The 21582-nt window shown below is 40.2% G+C and overlaps 1 protein-coding gene across 4 annotated transcripts in view; it reads left to right on the top strand.

Annotated features, from left to right (window-relative positions):
- Positions 1 to 21582, top strand: part of nf1a (neurofibromin 1a) — a 313607-nt gene that overhangs the window by 246652 nt on the left and 45373 nt on the right. For all 4 annotated transcript variants that reach the window (XM_059655316.1, XM_059655318.1, XM_059655317.1 and 1 more), the window contains 6 exons: positions 2845 to 3185; positions 10164 to 10366; positions 14033 to 14226; positions 14438 to 14578; positions 15163 to 15442; positions 19421 to 19635. In XM_059655316.1, coding sequence (XP_059511299.1) covers positions 2845 to 3185; positions 10164 to 10366; positions 14033 to 14226; positions 14438 to 14578; positions 15163 to 15442; positions 19421 to 19635 — 1374 coding nt within the window. The remainder of the gene's footprint in view (positions 1 to 2844; positions 3186 to 10163; positions 10367 to 14032; positions 14227 to 14437; positions 14579 to 15162; positions 15443 to 19420; positions 19636 to 21582) is intronic.

Consider the following 21582-nt stretch of genomic DNA (forward strand, 5'->3'; position numbering starts at 1 on the left):
GTTTAAATCAGATGTTTTATCGATTTTAAAGTAGATGGCTACTTTTAGCAAATCTGTACTTATAAAGCTAATTATCATTTTTGTTATTGTCCTTCCCTAATGAGAGGATCTTGACAATCCTGGAAAATAACATTAGAATACGTAGCTATGTTACTTGTCCGTAAATAAGCAGACTGTAGAAGTATGCAGTGTGGAAGCAAATAAGTGAAAATCAAATTTACTTTCTTGTGTAGAATAAAAGCAAAAAAGGGGCTTGCTATTCAGTTAATAATGCTGTCATCTCCAACTTAGAAATTTACCTTCAAGTACCACTTCGGGACTTGAACTAATGTTTTAAGTTAACACACCACTAATTAATGGGCGAATTGTTCAATTGAGATTCCATACGCCTTTACACGTAGATATTATGGAAACTTAATGCTCCTCAAAGCAGTTTGAGCAAGACTAAATCCTCAATAACAAATGTAGTGAGTTTTTGACACCAGGTTGCATGTGTGGCTAGTGTACCACCTCTATTACAGAAGTCCAAGTTGTACTGCTATAGAGTTGGATTATAATGTTGTGATGGGTACTACCCACTGGTTCCAAAAACTACAAATTATCTTGGTTTGAAGAGGCAGCATTGTGGTAAATGGCAATATTGAACTCAATCAACTGTGTTTTTTGTGGTGGGAGGGGGGAGAAAAGTAACGATAAAATTATAATAGCGCAGAAGGAGGCGATTTGATTTGTTGCATCTGTGTTTGCTTTCTGCAAGAAGAAATCCGCTCATCTACTACACCCTCCTATCTAATTTTCCTTATTGACCTATTGTTTTTTCAATTGCTTCTCCACCTGTTCTAATTGTTCTTTGAAATTCATGATTGAATCTGCCTCATTATTCTTATCAACTCTTCATTACCTCATTTAAAAACTTGAAAGCAAGTTAGTCAGATGTGCTTTGCTCTTCACAAGATTGGCCTGGTTTTCCTTGATTAATCCACACTTGTTCAAGTGATTGTAAATTTGTTCTAGATTATCATTTCCTAAAGCTTTCCCATCACTTAGGTTAAGTTGATTGGCCGGAAGTTACTGTTTTTTCCATGCATCCTTTTTTGAAGAAGGGTCAACATTTTCAATAAGCCAGCCACTGGCAACCTCTTATGTTAGGAAAATTGGAAGATGTTCCTTGACTTTCCTGCCTTGGTTCTCTCACTATTGTTGAATTTACCCCAGCTGATCCTAAAGACTCAATGACTTCTCTGTCCCTGATACTATTAACTTCTAGACTCCCTTCACACAAACTTCAACGTCTTTATTGTTTTAAAAATGAAACAGGTGAAAGTACTCATTTGGTGCCGCAAGTTTTCGTGCATGGATATCTTTTTTAAAATCTTTATTGGCCCACCCTTTGTTACTTCTCTTTCCCTATTTGTATGCCTGTTGGAGATTTTGAGTTACCTTTGTATTAACTGCTAGTTGTTTCACATTTTATTTCTTATTTCCCTTGTCAGTTCCTCTCTGAGCTGTTTACTTCCTCTATTCAGCCTATTCTCACTATTATCAGCTTGACATCTGCTCTACACCCTTTTTCTGCTTCATCTTTCTCTCATCATACACTTAACTCTGGTTTTGCTTGCTATGCCTTTTCCACTCGTGGGAATGTGCTCCCACTGTATCTACATACCATCCATCACCTCTTTTAAAGGCAGCACATTGTTGCAGCTTTGGCTGCCACTCTTTTGATTGCAGTTTTCCTGGGCCAAACTTGTTCTCAGTTCTGTCAAGTAGTTTTACTCCAATTTGTCCTTTCTCATAACTAACCTAAAGGTGATGTTGTGATCACTGTTCCCTCAATGTTCCCCTACTGATAGTTAACATCTCATCTGAATCCATATCTGAATCCCCAGAACCTGATGCGCTGATGTCAGCTTTCTTGAGCTAGAATGTACTGATCAGGATAATCATCTTTCTGCCTTTTTTAAGTGTAGGTATTGTGTAATTACTCTCTTGAGTGATGTTATTACACAGCTCTGGATAAAGTAGGACTTGAACCCAGGCCTCCTATGCCAGAGGTAGGAACACAACTGTTAGACTACAAGGGCTCTTCCTAGCCTACTGCAGCCAGTATTCCCGAAGGATTTTCATTTCAAGTACAAATCAGATCTGAGTCTATTTAGCTTCCAAGATCAAACTAGATCAGTAATTTTTTTCAGGCTAGGCTGGCTATAGGCACCATTTCTAATGTGTGGTAATGGTTAAGACTTCAGTAGCATCATTTCCCTTGGGAAAGGCAGACAGAAAATACTCATTCAGTACTTAATTCATGACCTCCACCTGCATGAGGGGAATAGACAATAGGTGCTGGAGTAGGCCATTCACCCCTTCGAACCAGCACCACAATGACGTTCTCCATTATAACCATTGTGATTATTCCTCTCTGTAGCTTCTGAGCAGATTTTTTTCCTCTATGTACGTCCCTCAAATTGGGGGCCTAAATAGGTTGTGTTACCTGTGCTGCTGCTGTTCTTTATCTGACTTTTTATGAATACTTTGCATCGAGAAATATTTTATACCCACTCCTTACCAACAGAACTCTGCGTGTCCGCTGCAGCATTTCGTCAAAGGCAGATGGCACTGAGATAGTCTTGTCAGTGAATTGATTGATGTATTTAACTAAGACACCAAAGGCTTTTCTCTCGCTTTCTCTTAGATTTTTTTGTTTATAATGATAAAGCGGTCTTTGGTAAACAGCTGACTTCCGAGCTTTTTGTAACTATTCAGAAGTAATACTGGTGACAATAAATAATTTGACAATATTGTAACCCTGTGATTTTTATCTGCATCTATTCTCCCTTATATTAGGTGGGATCCACAGCAGTTCAGGTGACATCGGCAGAACGGACGCGTGTTCTTGGCCAGTCTGTGTTTCTGAACGACATTTACTATGCTTCAGAAATTGAAGAAATCTGCCTAGTAGATGAAAGTCAGTTCACTTTAACTATTGCCAATCAAGGCACACCACTAACATTCATGCAACAAGAATGTGAGGCAATAGTGCAATCTATTATCCACATAAGGACACGTTGGGAGTTGTCTCAACCAGATTCTATTCCACAGCATACTAAAATACGACCGAAGGATGTTCCAGGAACTCTGCTGAACATAGCACTTCTGAATCTTGGAAGCTCAGATCCAAGTTTACGGTATGTTTCTTTGGGTCCCCATTTGATTTTATAGCACTATTAAGTGATAGGAAATTCTAAGTATCTTGAGTTTGATGTTAAATTTTAAGGTTTAGTATTCTATTCTGAAATATCTCATTTTCATCAATTGAACAGCCATCAGGCTTGTCTACATGAAGCTGCAGTGAAGGGCTAACTTGATTGAGAGCCTGATTCTCTAAGTCGCAGGTTTGTCTTGACTCGAGAGGAAAAATTTGAAGAGCAGCTCTGTCACTGCTCTCCAGTTCCCAGGTCTTGTGTTCGTCTCGGGGAAGAGATCAAACAACCATGTTCAGTACTGTAGGAAACCTACCCATTCACATTTTCATTCCGACAATGCAAATAGTTGCCCGGGGGAGGGGCGGGGGGGGAGGTGCGGTGGAGGTGCAGTGGATCGGACCAGTAAATTCATTTATTTCTGCTCTGCCCACAGGAAAATCTAGCCATCATGGCCTCAACCTTTCAACTTGCTCATCTTTCAGCATCTAAGCTTAATAGTTCAATTCAAAAAGTTGGAACAAAAGTGAATTAATTTTGTTACACTAACATGTACATGCATTCTTATTTGCTGATGTGAGGTAACTGTGCTCCATCAGCAAAGAATTTTAAAACTACAGGAGTGAAATGAGAAGTGAGTTGTGATGGGTAAGCAAAAGTTGGAAACTTTTATCAAGAAAAGTTGGAGGCTTTGAGTGTCATTTCCTTCAGCTTCCTGTCTCCTTGCAGAGCCCCATCAACAGGGATTATAAACCCAAAAGCTCTCCCATTTGTATTGCTTGCCTGAATTTATTCCCAACCTGGAAGGAAAATAAAGAAATGAACAAAGAATCAAAATTTAACGTTAGGAATATGAAGATGAAGAAATTATAACTGAAAGAACAAAATGAAATAGAAAATGTATTTGTGCATGATCGAGCAAACTTGGTCATGCCCAATCAGTTACCAAATAACATGCTTTCCCACAACAGATGAATAACTTAGCAATGTGCTTTCACTTTAAGTACAAGGCCCGTGTCAGGATTAAGGTTTATAAATGTATGCACCAGCAATGTCAAAAAGTTCAAAATAGGTAGATTAAATCCAGAGGTGCAATTGGAGGAGTGCACTGTCGCTTTAGTCCTTTTGTTATGGATTGCAATATCAAACAAAAATAGTTTTTCCAGTTACCATAATAATGGTTAAACACCACAAATAAATCAGGTTTTAAACAGAAAGCTTTATTAATCACATTTCTTGAATTAGCTCAAATATTAGTTTATTCTCAAAATGAAACTTATTTACTAAAGATGCAGTATAATTGGTTAACACACGTAGTGTGTAATAAAGTATAAATATTGATCCCTCTAAATATCCCCAAAATTGCCCCATGCACTCAGCCTCAAGGAAAAGAGAGAGAATAAGGTTTTGCTGCAGAGATCGGCTTTCTGAAAATCAAAATAGTTTGCAAATAGGTTATTCTTGAAGGCAAAATACTCTAGTGTAACAATCTGTTACTCTGATGTTCTCGCACGTGATCAAGATACTATTTGTGTAAGAGGGTTTTCTTAGCAGAAATGAGACGTATCAGCTGGGCAGGTTGTTCAATGTAGGCTTTCTTCCAACTGAACCAGCTAAAACAAGAATCTCCAAACCAGTCACTGTTCAAAATGTGCCTCAGCAAAGCAACAGTTAACACTTGTCATTCAACTGCAATCCTTAGTGAAATTTGTTCTTAAAAACCCTCCAATGTTTATAGTGAACTTGTAATGGCGTCTAGTTGCCACTCAGGGTATGTCCACAGAAGTTGAAATTAATTGCTTTTTCCACAATTCTTCAAGCAGTTCAGTAAAATTAAGTAAAAAATAAATTGGGTTTAATTCTGCCATCTGGGCCTCTGAAGAATAACATCGTTATTTAAGGAAAGTTAATCTCTATTTTTAATGTGCCTTGCTGTAACGTCAATATATCAGGGTTGACTGGTAGTGCGCCCTGCCTCGTTAATTCTCACTATCAGTTTCTATATTAACTAAGTTCACGTGTGGTATCAGAAAGTAATGGTAAGCAAGAGTAGATTATTCTAATTTTCCAGCGACGTTACATATTGAGAAATAGCCAATGTAAAATGTCTGTGTTCAATCCTAATATTTAACTTTTTGAACATTTTGAGTAAATAATAATTTATATATTAATAAAAATAGTGCATCAGATTGGAATCAAAGCACTTTTTCCTTCACCTCCCATAGCTGTGATTGTGCAGTATGTTTTATATGGGCACAATGAGAGATGAGATGGTGCTTTATTGTAGTAAAATGAAAAGCTCTGTCAATTACCAAGTATGCAAGCTTCTCCTGATTTATCCAGGAGCACACTAGTTGGGTAGTGTTGGAGCTTTTATGCCTTATGTTTTCATTTCACTGTTCTTTTAGGATATAAAATTAACATCAAGGCAAGTGCTTGGCACAAATGCTGTTGCTGTCTTCAAACTGTGCCCCAAGGGGAGTGTTGTTGACATAATATAGATTTGTTAAGAAGTGGAAAATTTATATTAGTGCATTGCTAAAAATGTCTTGCTGTCCATTATTGTTTGAAGAAAATTAGCTTCATAGAATCCTTCGGAACCTAGAAAGAGACAGGGACCCTATCTACTTCATCCTTACTCATCCAAAGAGATTGAAGGACGGTCTCCCTGTGCACAACTCAAATAACTAATGATTCCGAATCAGTTGTAACTTCTTACTGCTAGAATTTGAAGTTTCATTGACTGTCAACTGCTGAAACGGTCAATATTTTCAGTATTATAGTGGACTTTTTTTGTTGAGATAGAAAACTGGAGGTTGTAATTTTGGTCATTGTAGTCTTCAAGTGGATATCAAACTCATGGTTGTCATTTTGAAGGAAATCACAGATGGTGCTTGGTATCATGACTGATGTTTCTCAATCAGCCATTGCAATTAGAATCCATAAACAAGTCATTTTTCAGTGTTTTTTTCAATGACTGAGTTATGCCAATTACTATCATGTAAGAGGAAATGGATCACTGCATGATAAAACAAATTATTCTATCTTCATTTTGAAAGATATGAAATGTGCAAGTAAAGGTCTTAAGCACTTTTGATTCACAGGGTGTCCTGTGGAATTTTGTGCATTATACAACTAAATAAGTAAATAAATTATTAGATCTTTCAAATATTGCTATTTTAAAAACATTATGTACCAACTCAAAGATGATTGTGTGGAGTAATGACCTTCACTGCTACAATTCTGGAGCTTTTTTAATTTGTTCATGGGATTTGGAAGTTGCTGTCCAGGCTAGGGTTTGTTTGTCATCCCTAATCGTCATCAAGAAAGTACCAGCTTTGCAAGCCCAGTCTGGCAGATCTTCCCCTCACAGCTCAGCCAGCTTTGACAATAGTGGTGCTGCAGCAAAGGAGAAAACAGATGTACCAGATGACAGCAGTAGTAGTGCAGGTGGTTTCTGTCCCCATGTGACCTGATGCCATGATATTGCAATGAGGACCCCCATGTCAAGTCCCACCTGACTGTAGACCACTGATGAGGCTGACCTATGGTTGACATGTCCAGGACTTGTGATGGCAATGTCTAATTCAGAGTGATTTGAGAAGATGAGCTGCCTTCTTAGCTGCTGCAGTCTGAGGGGTAAGTAGAATAATAATGCTGTTGGGAAGGACTTAAAGGATTTTAATCCATTGATACATTAAGGACAGCAGGGTAACTAGGGAGAGAAAAGGCAGCCTAGCTGATCCTTGAAGGGCCCTATGCCTGAAACTGCAGGAGATGAGGAAGATGCTAAATGAGTATTTTGCATTATTGTTTATTGTGGAAAAGGTTATGGATGATACAGAATGTGGGAAAATAAATAGCAACACCTTGAAAATTACAGAGAAGGTGGCACTGGGGACCTTAAAATGCGTAAAGGTGGATAAGTCCGTGGGACCTGATCAGGTGTATCCTGGAAGCTAAGAAAGTGATCATTGGGCCTTTTCCTGAGATCGCCACAGGTGAGATGACGGAAGATTGGAGGTTGGCTAACATGGTGCCACTATTTAAGAAAGGCGGTAAGGACAAACCAGGGAACTATAAACTGGTGAGCCTGTTATCGGGATTGAACAGGTTACTGCAGCGAATCCTGAGGCATCAGATTTACATGTATTTAGAGAAGCAAGGACCGATTAGGGATAGTTAGCATTGCTTTGTGCATGGGAAATCATGTCTCACTAACAACTGAGTTTTTTGAAGAAGCAATGAAGAGAATTGATGAGGGCAGAGCAACGGACATTATCCGTCTGGACTTCAGTACGGCATAGAACAAGGTTCCTTCTGGTCGACTGGTTACTAAGATTAGATCACATGGAATTCAGAGAACTAGCCATTTGGATACAGAACTAGCTCAAAGACAGAAGTCAGAGGGTGGTGTTGGGGGGTTGCTTTTCAGACTGAAGACCTGTGACCAACAGCATGCCACAAGGATCGGTGCTGGATCCACTGCTTTTCCTCATGTAAAAAAATGATTTGAATGAGAACATAGGAGGTATGGTTAGTAAATTTGCAGACGATACCAAAATTGGGGGTACAGTGGACAGTGAAGAAGGTTACCGCAGAGTATGACAGGATCTTGATCAGATGGGCCAAGGAGTGACAGATGGAATTTAATTTAGATAAATGAGAGGTGCTGCATTTTGGAAAGGCAAATCCGTGCAGGACTTGTACACTTAGTGATAAGGTCTTCGGGAGTGCTGCCAAACAAAGAGCCCTTGGATTGCAGGTTCACAGTTCCTTGAAAGTGGAGTCACAGGTAGATAGGATAGTGACGATGGCATTTGGTATGTCTGCCTTTATTGGTCAGTGCATTGAGTATCTGAGTTGGGAAGCCATGTTGTGGCTGTACAGGATATTGGTGAGGCCGCCTTTGGTTGGATTATTGCATGCAGTTCTGGTCTCACTGCTATAGGAACGATGTTGTGAAACTTGAGAGGGTTTAGAAAAGATTTACAAGGATGTTGCCAGGCTTGGAGTGTTTGAGCTATAAGTAGAGGCTAAACAGGCTGAGGTTATTTTTCCTGAAGTATTGCAGGCTGAAGGGTGATCAAATGGAAGTTTATAAAGTCATGAGGGGCATGGATAGGGTAAGTAGACAAGGTCTTTTCCCCAGAATGGGCAGTCCGAAACTAGAAGGCATCAGTTTGAGGTGAGAGGGAAAAGATTTAAAAGGGATCAAAGGGGCAGTGTTTTCACACAGACGGTGGTGTGTGTATGAAATGAGTTGTCAGAGGAAGTGGTGGAGGCTGGTACAATGACAGCATTTGAAAGGCATCTGGATGGGTTTATGAATAGGAATTTTAGAGGAATATGGGCCAATGCTGGACAATAGGAATGGATTTATTTAGGATATCAGTTTGACATGGACGAGTTGGTCTGTTTTCATGCTATACATCTCCACGGCTCTATGGTTCTGTGATTACATTTTTTTTAAGTTTCTATGTTGTATAGTGTGGACAGTAACTTGTAGGTGCTTTTAAAAAGAAAAAAAGGAAGTCACTGACTTTCAAGTCAGGTGGTCATGGGTACATTAAAGCCGATAAAAATAGTTTCTTTTTTGCCATCTGTATAGTTTGAGACAAATGAGAAATTATTACAGTTAGAGTTGCTGACAGGATGCTTTACGTCGTAAGAGCCTGCAGTGGCAACCACTGAGAGGAAGAGGAGAGATGACGAAGAGCATTCAATTTATTGCAAGCAGTGTGGAGAAGCCTGTGGAGGTGGGATGGGAATTAGAAAAGTGCAAGAGTGCATAAAGCAAGAAACAAAACCATGTCGATCTAATGATGGAAAGACAAATTTGGCTGTCACAGTGTCAAAAAATGCCATACACCTGCTAACTCCATTCCTTCTCAACAATTGGTTGAAATTCTGAACATTATGCTATAATCTTAAATGCAAATAACAATATTAAATGTACCTGTAGCCTCATTTCTGAAAAACTCATGCCCTTCTGCACCGTTGTGTGACTGCATGTTGCAATGTGTATTGAGAGCAATTTTCCAGGGTTTCAAGATTTTGCGGCTCTTGGTCAGCTTCATAATGTTGTAAATTGGCATAGATGTCTACTAAGCCCAGTGACCTTTTAAAGCACTGCCTACAAGGTTATAATAAATTCAGTTGAAAGGAGACTATTTGACCATCTATACATCAGCAGTGGCTCTCCGGTTCCCAAAAGTTTGCTACTTCACAATGACCTGAAAATAATGTTTTGTCTATACTCGAGGAGAAGATCAACGTAAAGAAAGGTACAAAATAGAGAAGAGCTTTTAACTAAGTTGGTCATCCGTATTGATTATCAGCAAGCAGAAGAAAGCATTCTTCAGCAATGCGTCTCTGGTTGCATGTCATTTTACCTACCTGTCAAATCAGTTGCATCTTGTACATCTGTTCTTTTTGTCAGTTACCTTGTCTTGATTTATGATAATATCATGTGAATTCTTTTCTGACTAGTTGTGAAATTGTTGCTGTTAAGATTGTGAATATTTTTAAAATTTGTTGACAGGATCTGACCCCAGCTATAATCACCTGCATGTTGATGGTTAGCCGTCCTCTTGATTTTGGATCTCTGAGCTAGAATAAGCATTGTTTCCACCAGTTTCAAAGGAACAAACTTGGCATGTTTATCTCTGGTATCAAACAGTTTAAACTTATACTAGTTTCTTTTGGGATAAAATGTGAATGTAGGAAATCTGTCTTGGAATGTGACTCCATACACAAGTGACCTTTGTTCAGTTTCACGTGAATTGCCTATCTTTGACCGAAATTCCTTTCCTTTCTAAATGGTAGTTCCAGCTGTTTCAAACTTGCTAAATTTTGTTTTTATTCAAAATTAGTTCTTTTTTCGCAACTACCAGTGATGCCATTTTCCATTCCTAGGTATGATTTTTGATGTTACATTTAATTCTTTTTGCATATCCATAGGTCTGCTGCCTATAATCTCCTGTGTGCCTTAACATGTACCTTCAATCTGAAGATTGAAGGTCAGTTGCTGGAGACATCTGGACTGTGTATCCCAGCAAACAACACATTGTTCATTGTCTCGATCAGTAAAACCTTGGCAGCGAATGAGCCTCATCTGACACTGGAATTCCTTGAAGAATGCATCTCAGGATTCAGCAAATCCAGTAAGCACATTTTTAGTTGAAAATTTTTATTGGAAGCATGTAGATTGGCGCATGGGTCATTTTCTATTTCCCCGAGCAATCTTTGAGAGGCACGTTGGTTTTCAGGGGCTGCTTTTTATATTCACTAACTGATGTCTTAATATGATGTAGTTTACATTGTATTGTTACCTCCTGTATTTGTGTCGATTTAATTCTTACAGCTTTCCACTTAAAGATGAGATTGCACAAGTACAAAAGATTGTTTAGTTTTAAGCATGGAAAGAAGCTGTTTGGCCCATCGTATTAGTGCTCATCACTAAACATTCATCTGCTCTTGTCTCATTTTTCAATGCTTGGCCAAAGTATTGCAGCATTTCAGGCGATCCAATAAACATTTCTTGTGATGGTTCTTCCTCTGCCACTCTTTCAGGCAGGTAAATGTTGTCAATTTCTAAAATTCCAAATCTAATTGCAAATGATTTCTAATCTGTGCCCAGATTACTTTCTCACAAACAAAGCCTTGGAAAAGTTTACTGTAATTTTCCTCTAGTATGAAGTCTGATTTTAGAGAGGTGACAGCTACAAGGAATCTTGACCATCTAACATACTTTCAACTCTCAACTAATTTCTCTTAAGAGTCATTAGGTAGTACTGAACTTGAATGTTCTCCAAATGACTAAGTAATTAGTTGGGATTTGAAAGTATGTTAGGTTTTGTGGAAGTTCCTTGCAACTTCTACCTGTCCAGAATCCTACTTAATTCTTAATGAAAAATAGGGCGGATTTTTCCAAGTGTTTATCTGTGAGGAAGTAATCTGAGTACAGATTAGAAATCGTTCACAATTAGATTATATTTAAGAAGTTAACAATGTTTAAGGAATATATGATGGATTTTTCCATACCACTGTCCGTGGGAAAGTAGCATATAAAAATAGAATTGATAAATTGATAATTTATGCTAAATGAATCTCTCATACTTTTGTATCAAAAATGGGATCTTGAAAATATTCCTGAACTGATGCAATTTACTTTGAAGTTTCAAAACTGAAACTGAAATGCGCTCACCATGTAATTAATGGCTGTACAAGCAGCGAGTAAGCCACCAACTGGCTCCCCAAAACCTGTCTGCCATCTGCAAGGGGCAACTCAGGACTGTGACGGAATCCTCCCCAGTTGGCTGGATGAGTGCATCTCCAGCAATAACACTTGAAGCTTGACACAGTCCAGGCCAATGCAGCCTGCTTGATTAGCATGAAATCCACAGCAAGCATTCACTCCCTCGATTGTCAACACTTAGTAGCAGCATTAATTTCTATCTACATTTTGTGCAGTTGAAATTCACCAATGCTCCTCGGACAGCACTTCCCAAACATAAACCATTGGGAAGGATGTGAGCAGCAGGTAACTGGGAGCGCAAACACCTGCAAGTTTTCCTCCAAGTCACTTAACCCCACCCCACCCAACCCCACTTGTGGTTCAGCCCTCTATTACTGTCTGACACTTGGATCTGACCCAGATGTATTCAGTATTCACCTCTACTGAATAGCTGCTGCTCTGATCTTCTGCATAGTGGCTCCAGGACCAGTTAGAATAATTACTGCAACTCGTCCAGTCACAGATTTCCTCTCCCTTGTGTCCTTGCTGCTTCTCCAATCACAGATTCAAGCCGAGGAGCAAAAGAGCAGGAGACACTAAAGCTCTGACTGAAGGAGCAGAGAGCTCTGAGATTTTGTTTCTTTGTGAATGGGCTGGAATGTTTTTCTGGCCATCTTGTGATTCGTTTTTTTTTAAAAGGCAAATTGTGGGGTTTTGGGTTAAATTCACCCATCCCCTATATTTTGGAATTCCATTGTTTGGTAGTGTATGGTCATGAAGTGATTAGAATAGTGCAATTTCAGCTCTGGTCTCTGCTGGCATTTCTGGATGCCTTTTCACCGTGCTCCAAATTTGTCTTCACCCATGATTTCCCTCAGACTTTTGATGATACAGCAGGTGCAGTTGAGAACAGAAGCTGCTCTGAAGTGGCTACAAAGTGCGCTGACGGTGACCTGTGTGTTTCTCACTCTTCCTGTCAGCTTCAACTTGGTACCTCTTCCTGATGATTCTGGCCAGATTATCAATACATTTGCAATGAAAGCCAACAAAGGTTGACAGCACAGGAAGGGGCTATTTCATCTGTCATATCTACAATTGTTGAATAACTAGTTGCCCATTCTAATGCAACTTTCCAGCACAGGATCTGTAACCTTTCAGATTGGAGCACTCGAGGTGCAAATATAGATTCTTTTTAGATGATTTGAGGGTTTCCGCCTCAACCACCAAATTGGGCAACAGATTCCAGATATCCACCACTCTGGATGAAAAAAAATTCTCCCTGTTTCTTCTCGAATCCTTCAACCAATTACCTTAAATCTGTTACTGGTGTGTGCCATTGGAACTGAGTGCTGAGGCTTCACATATATTCATTTCCATCTTGGTGAAGTGAGTGAATGCAGCACTGGAATTTCATAACCCACAGCAATTCTGACAACATAATTTGCAATTCCCTCTCCATGATTGAGGCTGCTAGTCTCCTGAAAGGAGGAGGAAATGTTCTTTGGCAAAAAAAACTGCATCTTATGTGAGGGAGATGCAAGGATACCAGTCAAATACCAATAGGGAAGTCCTTGGAAGTTGACAGCAGCTAATATTTCAACATCAAAACAAAAAGATTTCATAAAAAATGTTTTGAAACCTGGATAAAATCTAAAGTGGATAAAATGATATTTTGCATAAACGTATAATAGTTTAGTCTTAGGAGCATCGCTCATCTGTTGGTGACAGTGTTCAGAGTGGTGAAGTAGTTGAGTGTAGAGATTAGCAAGAGAGCACAGTGCTTGTAGGACTGAGCAGTTTGAACTGTTAGCGTACTCCACTTTTGGAGCATCACAAATGTGTGAAGAGGAAAATCAGAGCAGGGCCTTGATACGTTGTTAAGTATTAAGCAAGGCTGAAGCTTGTGGACTTACTCTGTGTCTCACATGGAAAAATATGCAGGAACTAAATTCTAAGCACTGGAAATTAATGACTGAGACAGTCCATACAACTTAACTGGAAAAATTAACATTGCTGCTGCCATGGATTCAAAGTAAAAATGTCTTCTCAGTAAAAATATTGCTGGAGAAAAGAAAGATGCTGTCCAAAATTTTCATCTTGCACTCATCAGGATAGTATCGCAAGGATACCAAATTTCAAGGAAAACAGCAATTTCTACAGCCTGAGAAAAAGGTGCTGATTGGTGACAAATGGACACTGGTACAGATGTTGCCATGGAGCATGAACCAAGGATCACCCAACTCCCAGCTTTTGTTTACATTCAAGCCAGGCAGTCCTCTTTGCTCAGAGCATTGACATACAGAATGTACTAGGGATTGGCTGTTCCCAAAGCTTTTGTTCAGCTGAATAAAGATGCAGAGTTGTTCAATTCGCAAAAAAATCAATGTACAAGCATATGTGGTTTCTAGCATATGTGAGCATGTCATGCTGTAAACCTGTTTGCTCACCTTGAATTGCTTGTATGAATCATTCTTGGCACAGTGGAATTGTTTGGCATGTATCATCCAAATGTGTTTCTTTTCCTTACAACTACCTGTGACCAAAATGATCATCGTGTGTTGTTTCACATTTAACAAACTTCTTTTCATTGTAGGTATTGAACTGAAACATCTTTGCCTGGAATACATGACACCCTGGTTATCAAACCTGGTTCGCTTCTGCAAGCACAATGATGATGCCAAACGTCAACGGGTTACTGCCATCCTCGATAAATTGATCACAATGACCATTAACGAGAAGCAGATGTACCCTTCTATCCAAGCAAAGATCTGGGGCAGCCTCGGTCAGGTATCAAGGCAATGTCTAATAAAATGCTGCCAGACTTAATGGCAATAATCTGACAATGTTTTTAAATCAGTATGAACAGGAAAAATTTCCAGAATGCTATATTTATAACAAAGGAAATTACCTGGTTTCATCCATCCTGCCTGTTTCCAACTGTTTTAGCTTGACGTGCTTAGGTGCATTTCTTTACCTTTTCACCTCTATGCTTTTGCAGATCACAGACTTGCTTGATGTAGTACTCGACAGTTTCATAAAGACCAGTGCTACCGGTGGTTTGGGCTCTATCAAAGCAGAGGTCATGGCAGATACTGCAGTCGCCCTGGCATCAGGAAATGTGAAACTTGTTTCAAGCAAGGTAAGAGAGAAAATATCTCTGGCATTTGAAATGTGACTTGGATTCAGTTGCTGTAAGTATGCTACTGTGGAGGTGTGAAATTTTGTGACTTAGTGAGGGAAGGTCTCGTCTAAAGTGGTTCAGAAGTCACAAGTTTGACCTCTGGTCTGCTCTTTTATGGCTGTCTAAACAGGTTACTCTCTGGAAAATATTCCTGGATGAACCCAAGAAGAAAATCCAGCCCTTACCTCCCTGTTGTCAAATAGCTTGTTCATTGTCAAAGCTCAGATAGAAGGAATGCCTATTTAAGTGACTTAATGCTGGTCCTGTAGCAACTGGAGGATTCAAAATTCAGTACGACATCAAATTCCATCAAGTTGAACTTGTTGCAAATTAGGAATTCTTGATAAAGAACTGTTTTTTTTTCGTTTAAAGGAAATCTGGCGGCTTTGGTGCTGCTTGATTTTGATCACTTTTGTTTTAAATCTTAAGCCGCATGTGTTATTTAACCGACTTACTGTGCAGACCAGTTTGCAAAGCACAATCTTTTTATATGTTCATCTTTTGCTGCATGTGACTATTCTCTTGCTGTTCCTTCTCTGCAGGTGATTGGAAGAATGTGCAAAATAATTGATAAGACCTGCCTCTCTCCAACTCCTACTCTTGAACAGCACCTGATGTGGGATGATATTGCCATCCTAGCCCGTTACATGCTGATGTTGTCTTTCAACAATTCGCTCGATGTGGCCGCACATCTCCCCTACCTCTTCCACGTGGTTACTTTATTAGTAGCCACTGGACCTCTGTCCCTTCGGGCTTCCACCCATGGCTTAGTTATCAACATTATTCATTCACTGTGCACTTGTTCTCAACTCAATTTCAGTGGTAAGCTCTGATGGTGTGATCTTCGGTGTTTGTTGTGTGGTGTGAAAATGAAAGAATTTTGCAGTTCTCTCACTTCGGAACTTTTAATTAGTACTTCATTTCAGACTTGTAGATTTTTGCAGGTTCACGCTTGTATGTGAACCTTTCTCTGCCCCCACAAAGAGCAAATGCTTCATTGTATTTTATTCAAGGAGTTGTGAGCAACTGTTTCTATTCATCACTGAGACAGCCTAGCATTTTGTTTAACGTTAGCTGCCTGTGTTTTTAGCTCAGCTCATTTGCTGTTGAAATCCTCAATTCTTTGTCATGTTCAGACTTGACTGTTCCAATGTTCTCCTAACTTCTCACCTCGATCTTACATAAACTACCAACTAAACTCTGCCTGTATCCACCAGCAACTGTTTTCCACCAGCCTACCATCTCCCAGTTCTGTCTGATGTGCAGGCTCCCAATATGTCCTGGTTAAAATTCTGTGTTTTGTTTAAACTATATGATCTTGTCCCTCCCTATCTCTGTAACCACCCTGACTCTACCCCACTGTCACTCTTGGCCAAAGACTTTTATTTTTCTGGGAGTACACTTCTTACCTTATCATTCATAAACCATTTGTATTTGCTGCCTAGACCCACTACTCTGAATTTCTTCCCTTGCTGCACTGTATCTCTTTATTTCCATTTACTCCTTGGAGATGCTGTTTAAAGCCCACTTGCTTAAGCTTTTAGGTCACCAGTTTTACTGTTGAATTCTTTGTAGGATCCAGTTTTTGATTAAGCCTAAAAGAGACTTTTTGGGACTCTTTTTGATATGAAGGCACTCATCTAACAATACAAGTGCTTAGTTATTGGGTAAGGATGGCAATTGTGGGAACTGTGTCATTCTCTCAATATTGCATTGACTGTTAAGCATCAAAATGTGTAAGTCTGATGCAATACTGAGATGATGCAAAGTTTCCTGACTGTTTCAGATAGATTTCCATGAGTACAATGCAACTGTCAGCTTCTTGTAACTTGTTCTGTCAGTCAACCCAAATGTTGAGGGTGTTTCAGCAGTCCTTACGAAATCACCCAACAGTTATAGTGGTTTTAAATTTCATTTTCCAGTTCATCTTACACAATAATTATAAGTACTGCTAGTTTTTGATTGAATGTTCGTTCTTTAAAGAGGAACAGTCTCAATATTTGGAGCTGCCCTAAATATTGGGTTTGTCTTCTTTGTAACTGTTGAATTTAATTCTGGTGTGGCAGATTAAATTTCTACCTAGTATTACTCTCATCTAGATTTGAACATTAAAAGCAATGGTCTACTTGCTCTGCACCTTGCATTTATAATCCATACCGGTTCTTTAATGTAAAGTCATCAACATGATACAGGAGCAAAAACTGTTAAATTGGTGACATTCGCTGAATTTTAAGGGGTTGCGAGATGATCTAACTTATATAATTGAATTATAAATATCTTTGCTAAAGTGAGTGCAGCAAAACTATTGCCTTTGATTGGGGAGTGCAAAATGGGGGTGGCACGGTGGCTCAGTGGTTAGCACTGCCATCTTACAGCACCAGGTACCTGTGTTTGATTCCACCCTCTGGTGACTGCCTGTGTGCAGTTTGCACGTTCTCCCTGTATCTGCGTGGGTTTGCACTGAGTGCTGCAGTTTCCCCCCACAGTCCAAAGATGTGCATGTTAGTGGGATTGGCCATGCTGAATTGCCCATATTGACCAGGGATATCTCGGATGTTTGCATTAGCCATGGCAAATGCAGGGTTACAGGGATGGAGTGGATCTGGGTTGGATGCTGTTCAGAATGCCGGTGTGGACTTTTTGGGCTGAACAACTTGTTTCCACACCGTAGGAATTCTGTGGAAGAATATGTAACCTTTATGTTGAGTTGAGGAATGAAAAGAGGAAGCATTTTCTCAACAATCTATTAAAGCTGAGTGAACGAAAATTTTCCGGAATGTGCTTTTGTTTTTTTTTGTTGTTTTGTTCCCATATGGAGCAAAATGAAGTTAGAGTGCAAAACATTAAAAACAGGAGCCGGAGTTGTTGATCCCTGACTTTATGAGCCTATTTTGCTATTGATGGCTAATCAACCTCAACTCTACTTTCCAGCCCAAATCTCATTTTCTGACTGACTTAGTGTCCAAATATTGAGACTGATTTTATTGAATTGAAAGACTAAACAGACTCAAGATGTTCAATGTTGCTATGCGCCTGTGGAAAATGAGCATTCATTTGAACGTCTCATCCAAAAGGTGGCAATACTAAGAGGGCAGTGGCCCCACCAAAGCAACTGCCAAGGTTATGCACTGAGATGTATAATGCAGTTAAACAAAACTTCCTGACTTGGAGGCAAGTGTGCTGCCACTGAGGATGACGTGTCATTGCATGGTTGCAAAGAAGTTGGGCTCCATTGTTCTATTAATAAACTATTAACAGCAGCAAATTCATAAATCGGGAAGTTACAGTGTGCATGAAGCTGAGCAGACGTTAAATGTTTTTTGAAATCTACTTGTAATAGGAACAATGACTCTGCCTTTCAGCCTTGTGTCTCTGCAAACTACCTTCCCATCACCCACCTCCCTTTCCTGTTCAAGGTGATACATAATTTTCATCAACCTATTTGGGTGTGTTAAGCTATACCTCTGAAGCACATGGGTCTTGAATTCCACCACAAGAGCCCCTTATCCAAGGTGATGACATTCAGGAAAAGCTGGGAGGTGTCTCTGAAATACCTTCTGCTGCTTTTAAATTCTCAGATTGATTTAATTGGGGATAAGCAGAAATTTTCTCCAACGTAATGTTGGAAAAACCAAAAGCATTGTTTTCAGAGTCTGCTATAAACTCACCTGACCACCGACTCAGTCCCTCTCCTCAGAAACTGAGGCTGAACCAGACTATTCACTAGCTTGGTACTCAGGGGTTCTGATCTTAAACTGCCAAAAATGCAGGAGTGTGAATGTGCTGAGAGTTCAAAGACCCACTTCTGTAAATGTAATTCTATAGTTGATGGGTGGTAGGATGTGTTGCAGAATAAACTAGGAGCAGGAACAATTTTGCATGAAAATAGGAGGCTAGCCAGAAAAGCATTGGAATTTTATGGCCTGGAGAAAGCACTGGCAGGTAAAAGGATTTCCTGAGACGAGTGAAGATGAGTGATATTGTTGAGTGGAAATATGAATTTTGTACTGGCAACAAAACGGAGTTAAAAGCTGTCACCGAGGGTTGAGTAGAATTGAGAGATTCTGAACAGAAGGCCAAATAGACTGCAAAGGTGAACCTGGAAGATTATAAGTCGATCCCTGAACTATGTAGGTTTAGTGGCTTTCGGTAGTACAGGTGCAGTTGTTTTGCTTCAGCATCCTCAGTTGAGTCAGTATTCTTCCTCCCGTTTGTCCTGAGAGTCTTTGCTGGAAAGGCATTGTTGGATGTCCAGTAAAGAGAAAGAGCCTCCCTTTATTGATTAGCCTCCTGCCAGCTCTGCCCTGGCTCAAGTGAAATTCAAGTTGAGGCAAATATACCAGAAGACTACTACAACCTGTGGACAAGTCCTTCAGCTTGTAGGAAGGCCGGAACGAGAGAATGGGAGTTTAATTACTAAGTGGAAAAGGGAAAGGAGGAAAGTCAAAAGCAATAATGAATTTTGAGAACCCAGCCTCTGTGCTTGTGCAGGTATTACTTAGTGGAGCTGCTCAAAGATGTTGCGGCAGCGACATCATGGATACTGTAGGATCATTGAATGCTGTAGCCAAGGCCTATATGGAAAGGATTGTCCAGTGTTGAATAGAAGCGCTGCCATTTAAAATAGACTGGTTCATGACTGTTACAGCAGTCAGATGTTTGGCATAAACACATGAAGTGCTCCATACACTAATATCCAAACCAGTAATTTGTATATTTAAATGTTTTAACAAGTTTGCAGATTTTCAGTTGGAGTGTGCTTTATATTTTGAAAACTAACTTTTCCTTTTTTGTTTACAGAAGAGACTAAACAAGTGCTGCGGCTCAGTCTTACTGAGTTTTCCCTGCCCAAGTTCTACCTACTCTTTGGAATTAGTAAAGTCAAATCAGCTGCTGTGATTGCTTTCCGATCCAGCTATCGAGATCGGTCCTTCTCTCCTGGATCCTACGAGAGGGAAACCTTTGCTCTTACCTCCCTAGAAACTGTAACTGAAGCTTTGTTAGAAATAATGGAGGTAAGAGAGGGAAATAGAAAGCTTTGCAGCCACAAATGCAAAAAGATTCCAACTGTGACTGAAATAATGACTTGTAGCTCCTAATCGTTAAAAAGATCCAATCAGAAACATGTGAAATCCCTTTTTGGAATGGAATTCTATTATTTGCATCCATACAGTTGATTTATAAGATTTCCTTTTTCATGAAGTAGGCATATTTTATTTGGGGGACAGCTTGTGCCTTTGACAATTTGTTCAGCTGTGGATATATTGGAAATGCTGCAACAACTGTGAGTAGTGCTATGCAGAATATGCTTACGTTTAACATGGGGACCCACTCCTACTTATTGCCATATCTTGTACAGTGTTACTAATTCTTATGATGTAATTTAAATCGTTGACTAATTTCTGTAGAATGTGTATGCACCATAAGCCATTTTTTCATTGTGAAGTAAGTTTGGTTTCTTTAATTTTGCTGTTGGAAATGATGGCGTAACTGGGTGTCAGTGCAGAAGCTCAGTAGTCTCATAAGCAACTAATTGCATTGGCTTGTACCACTTTCAGTGTCAATTGTAATTAAGTAAAGCTATTGTTTGAGTGAAGAAGTCAACCACGGTGAATAGCTAATGTTGCCCTTTTCACAGTGTGGCGCCTGTCCCTCATAGTTACGTTCAGTTGTGAGGCAGTGATATATTAGTAATGTTGCTGCATAGTAATCCAGAATCCCAAACCAGAGTTCTGCAGACATCGGTTCGAATCCCACTATGATGCACGGTGAGATTAAAATTCAATAAAAATCTAGAATTAAGAACTGGCATAATGGTGATAGTCAGTTGTCATTTTAACCAAAAAAAAAATCTGATTCCCTGAAGTCTTTTAATGAAGGACGTCTGTCCTAATCTGGTCTGGCCTATAAGCGATTGCAAAACCACTGGCAGTGTGGTTCACTCTTAAATGTCATTTGAACTATTAGGAATAAATGCTGAGATAACATGGTGTGAAGCTGGATGAACACAGCAGGCCAAGCAGCATCAGAGGAGCAGAAAAGCTTGACGTTTCACGTCGGGACCCTTCTTCAGAAATGGGGAAGGGGGTTCTGAAATAGATAGGGATACAGTGGGAGGCGGATAAAAGATGGATAAAGGAGAAGATAGGGTGAGAGGAGACAGGTCAAAGAGGCAGGGCTAGAGCCAGTGAAGGTGAATGTAGGTGGGGAGTTAGGGAGGGGATAGGTTAGTCCAGGGAGGATGGACAAGTCGGGATAGGGGTGTGGGTGGTGGTGGGATGAGGTTAGTGGGTAGGGGATGGGGGTGGGGCTTGAGGTGTTAACGATGGTTAGGGAGTTGGGGACTAGCTGGGCTGGTTTTGGCATGTGGCCAGGGGAGGGGAGATTTTGAAGCTTGTGAAGCCCACATTGATATCCTTGGGCTGCAGTGTTCCCAAGCGAAATATGAGATGCTGTTTCTGCATCTTTCGGGTGGCATCATTGTGGTAATGCAGGAGGCCCAGGATGGACAAGTCATCTGAGGAGTTGTGGGGGGTGGCGGTGGGGAATTGAAATGGTTCGCGACTGGGAGGTGCAGTTGTTTGTTGCGATCTGAGCGTAGGTTTCCACAAAGTGGTCCCCAAGCCTCCGTTTGGTTTCCCTAATGTAGAGGAGGCTGCAATGGGAACAGCTGATACAGTATATGACATGAACAGATGTGCAGATGAACACCTGTTTGATGTGAAAAGTCTCCTTAGGGCCTGGGATGGGGTGAGGGGGGAGGTGTAGGGGCAGGTGTAGCACTTGCTTCGGTTGCAGGGAAAAGTGCCGTGGATGGTGGGGCTGGAGGGATGTGTGGAGTGGACAAGGGAGTCACTGAGAGAGTGGTCCCTCCGGAAAGCAGACGAGGGTCGGGAAGAAAAAATGCCTTTGGTAGTGGGGGCAGATTGTAGATGGCAGAAATATCGGAGGATGATGCGTTG

Source organism: Stegostoma tigrinum, chromosome 27 (genome assembly GCF_030684315.1).
Source record: "Stegostoma tigrinum isolate sSteTig4 chromosome 27, sSteTig4.hap1, whole genome shotgun sequence".
NCBI lineage: Eukaryota > Metazoa > Chordata > Chondrichthyes > Orectolobiformes > Stegostomatidae > Stegostoma > Stegostoma tigrinum.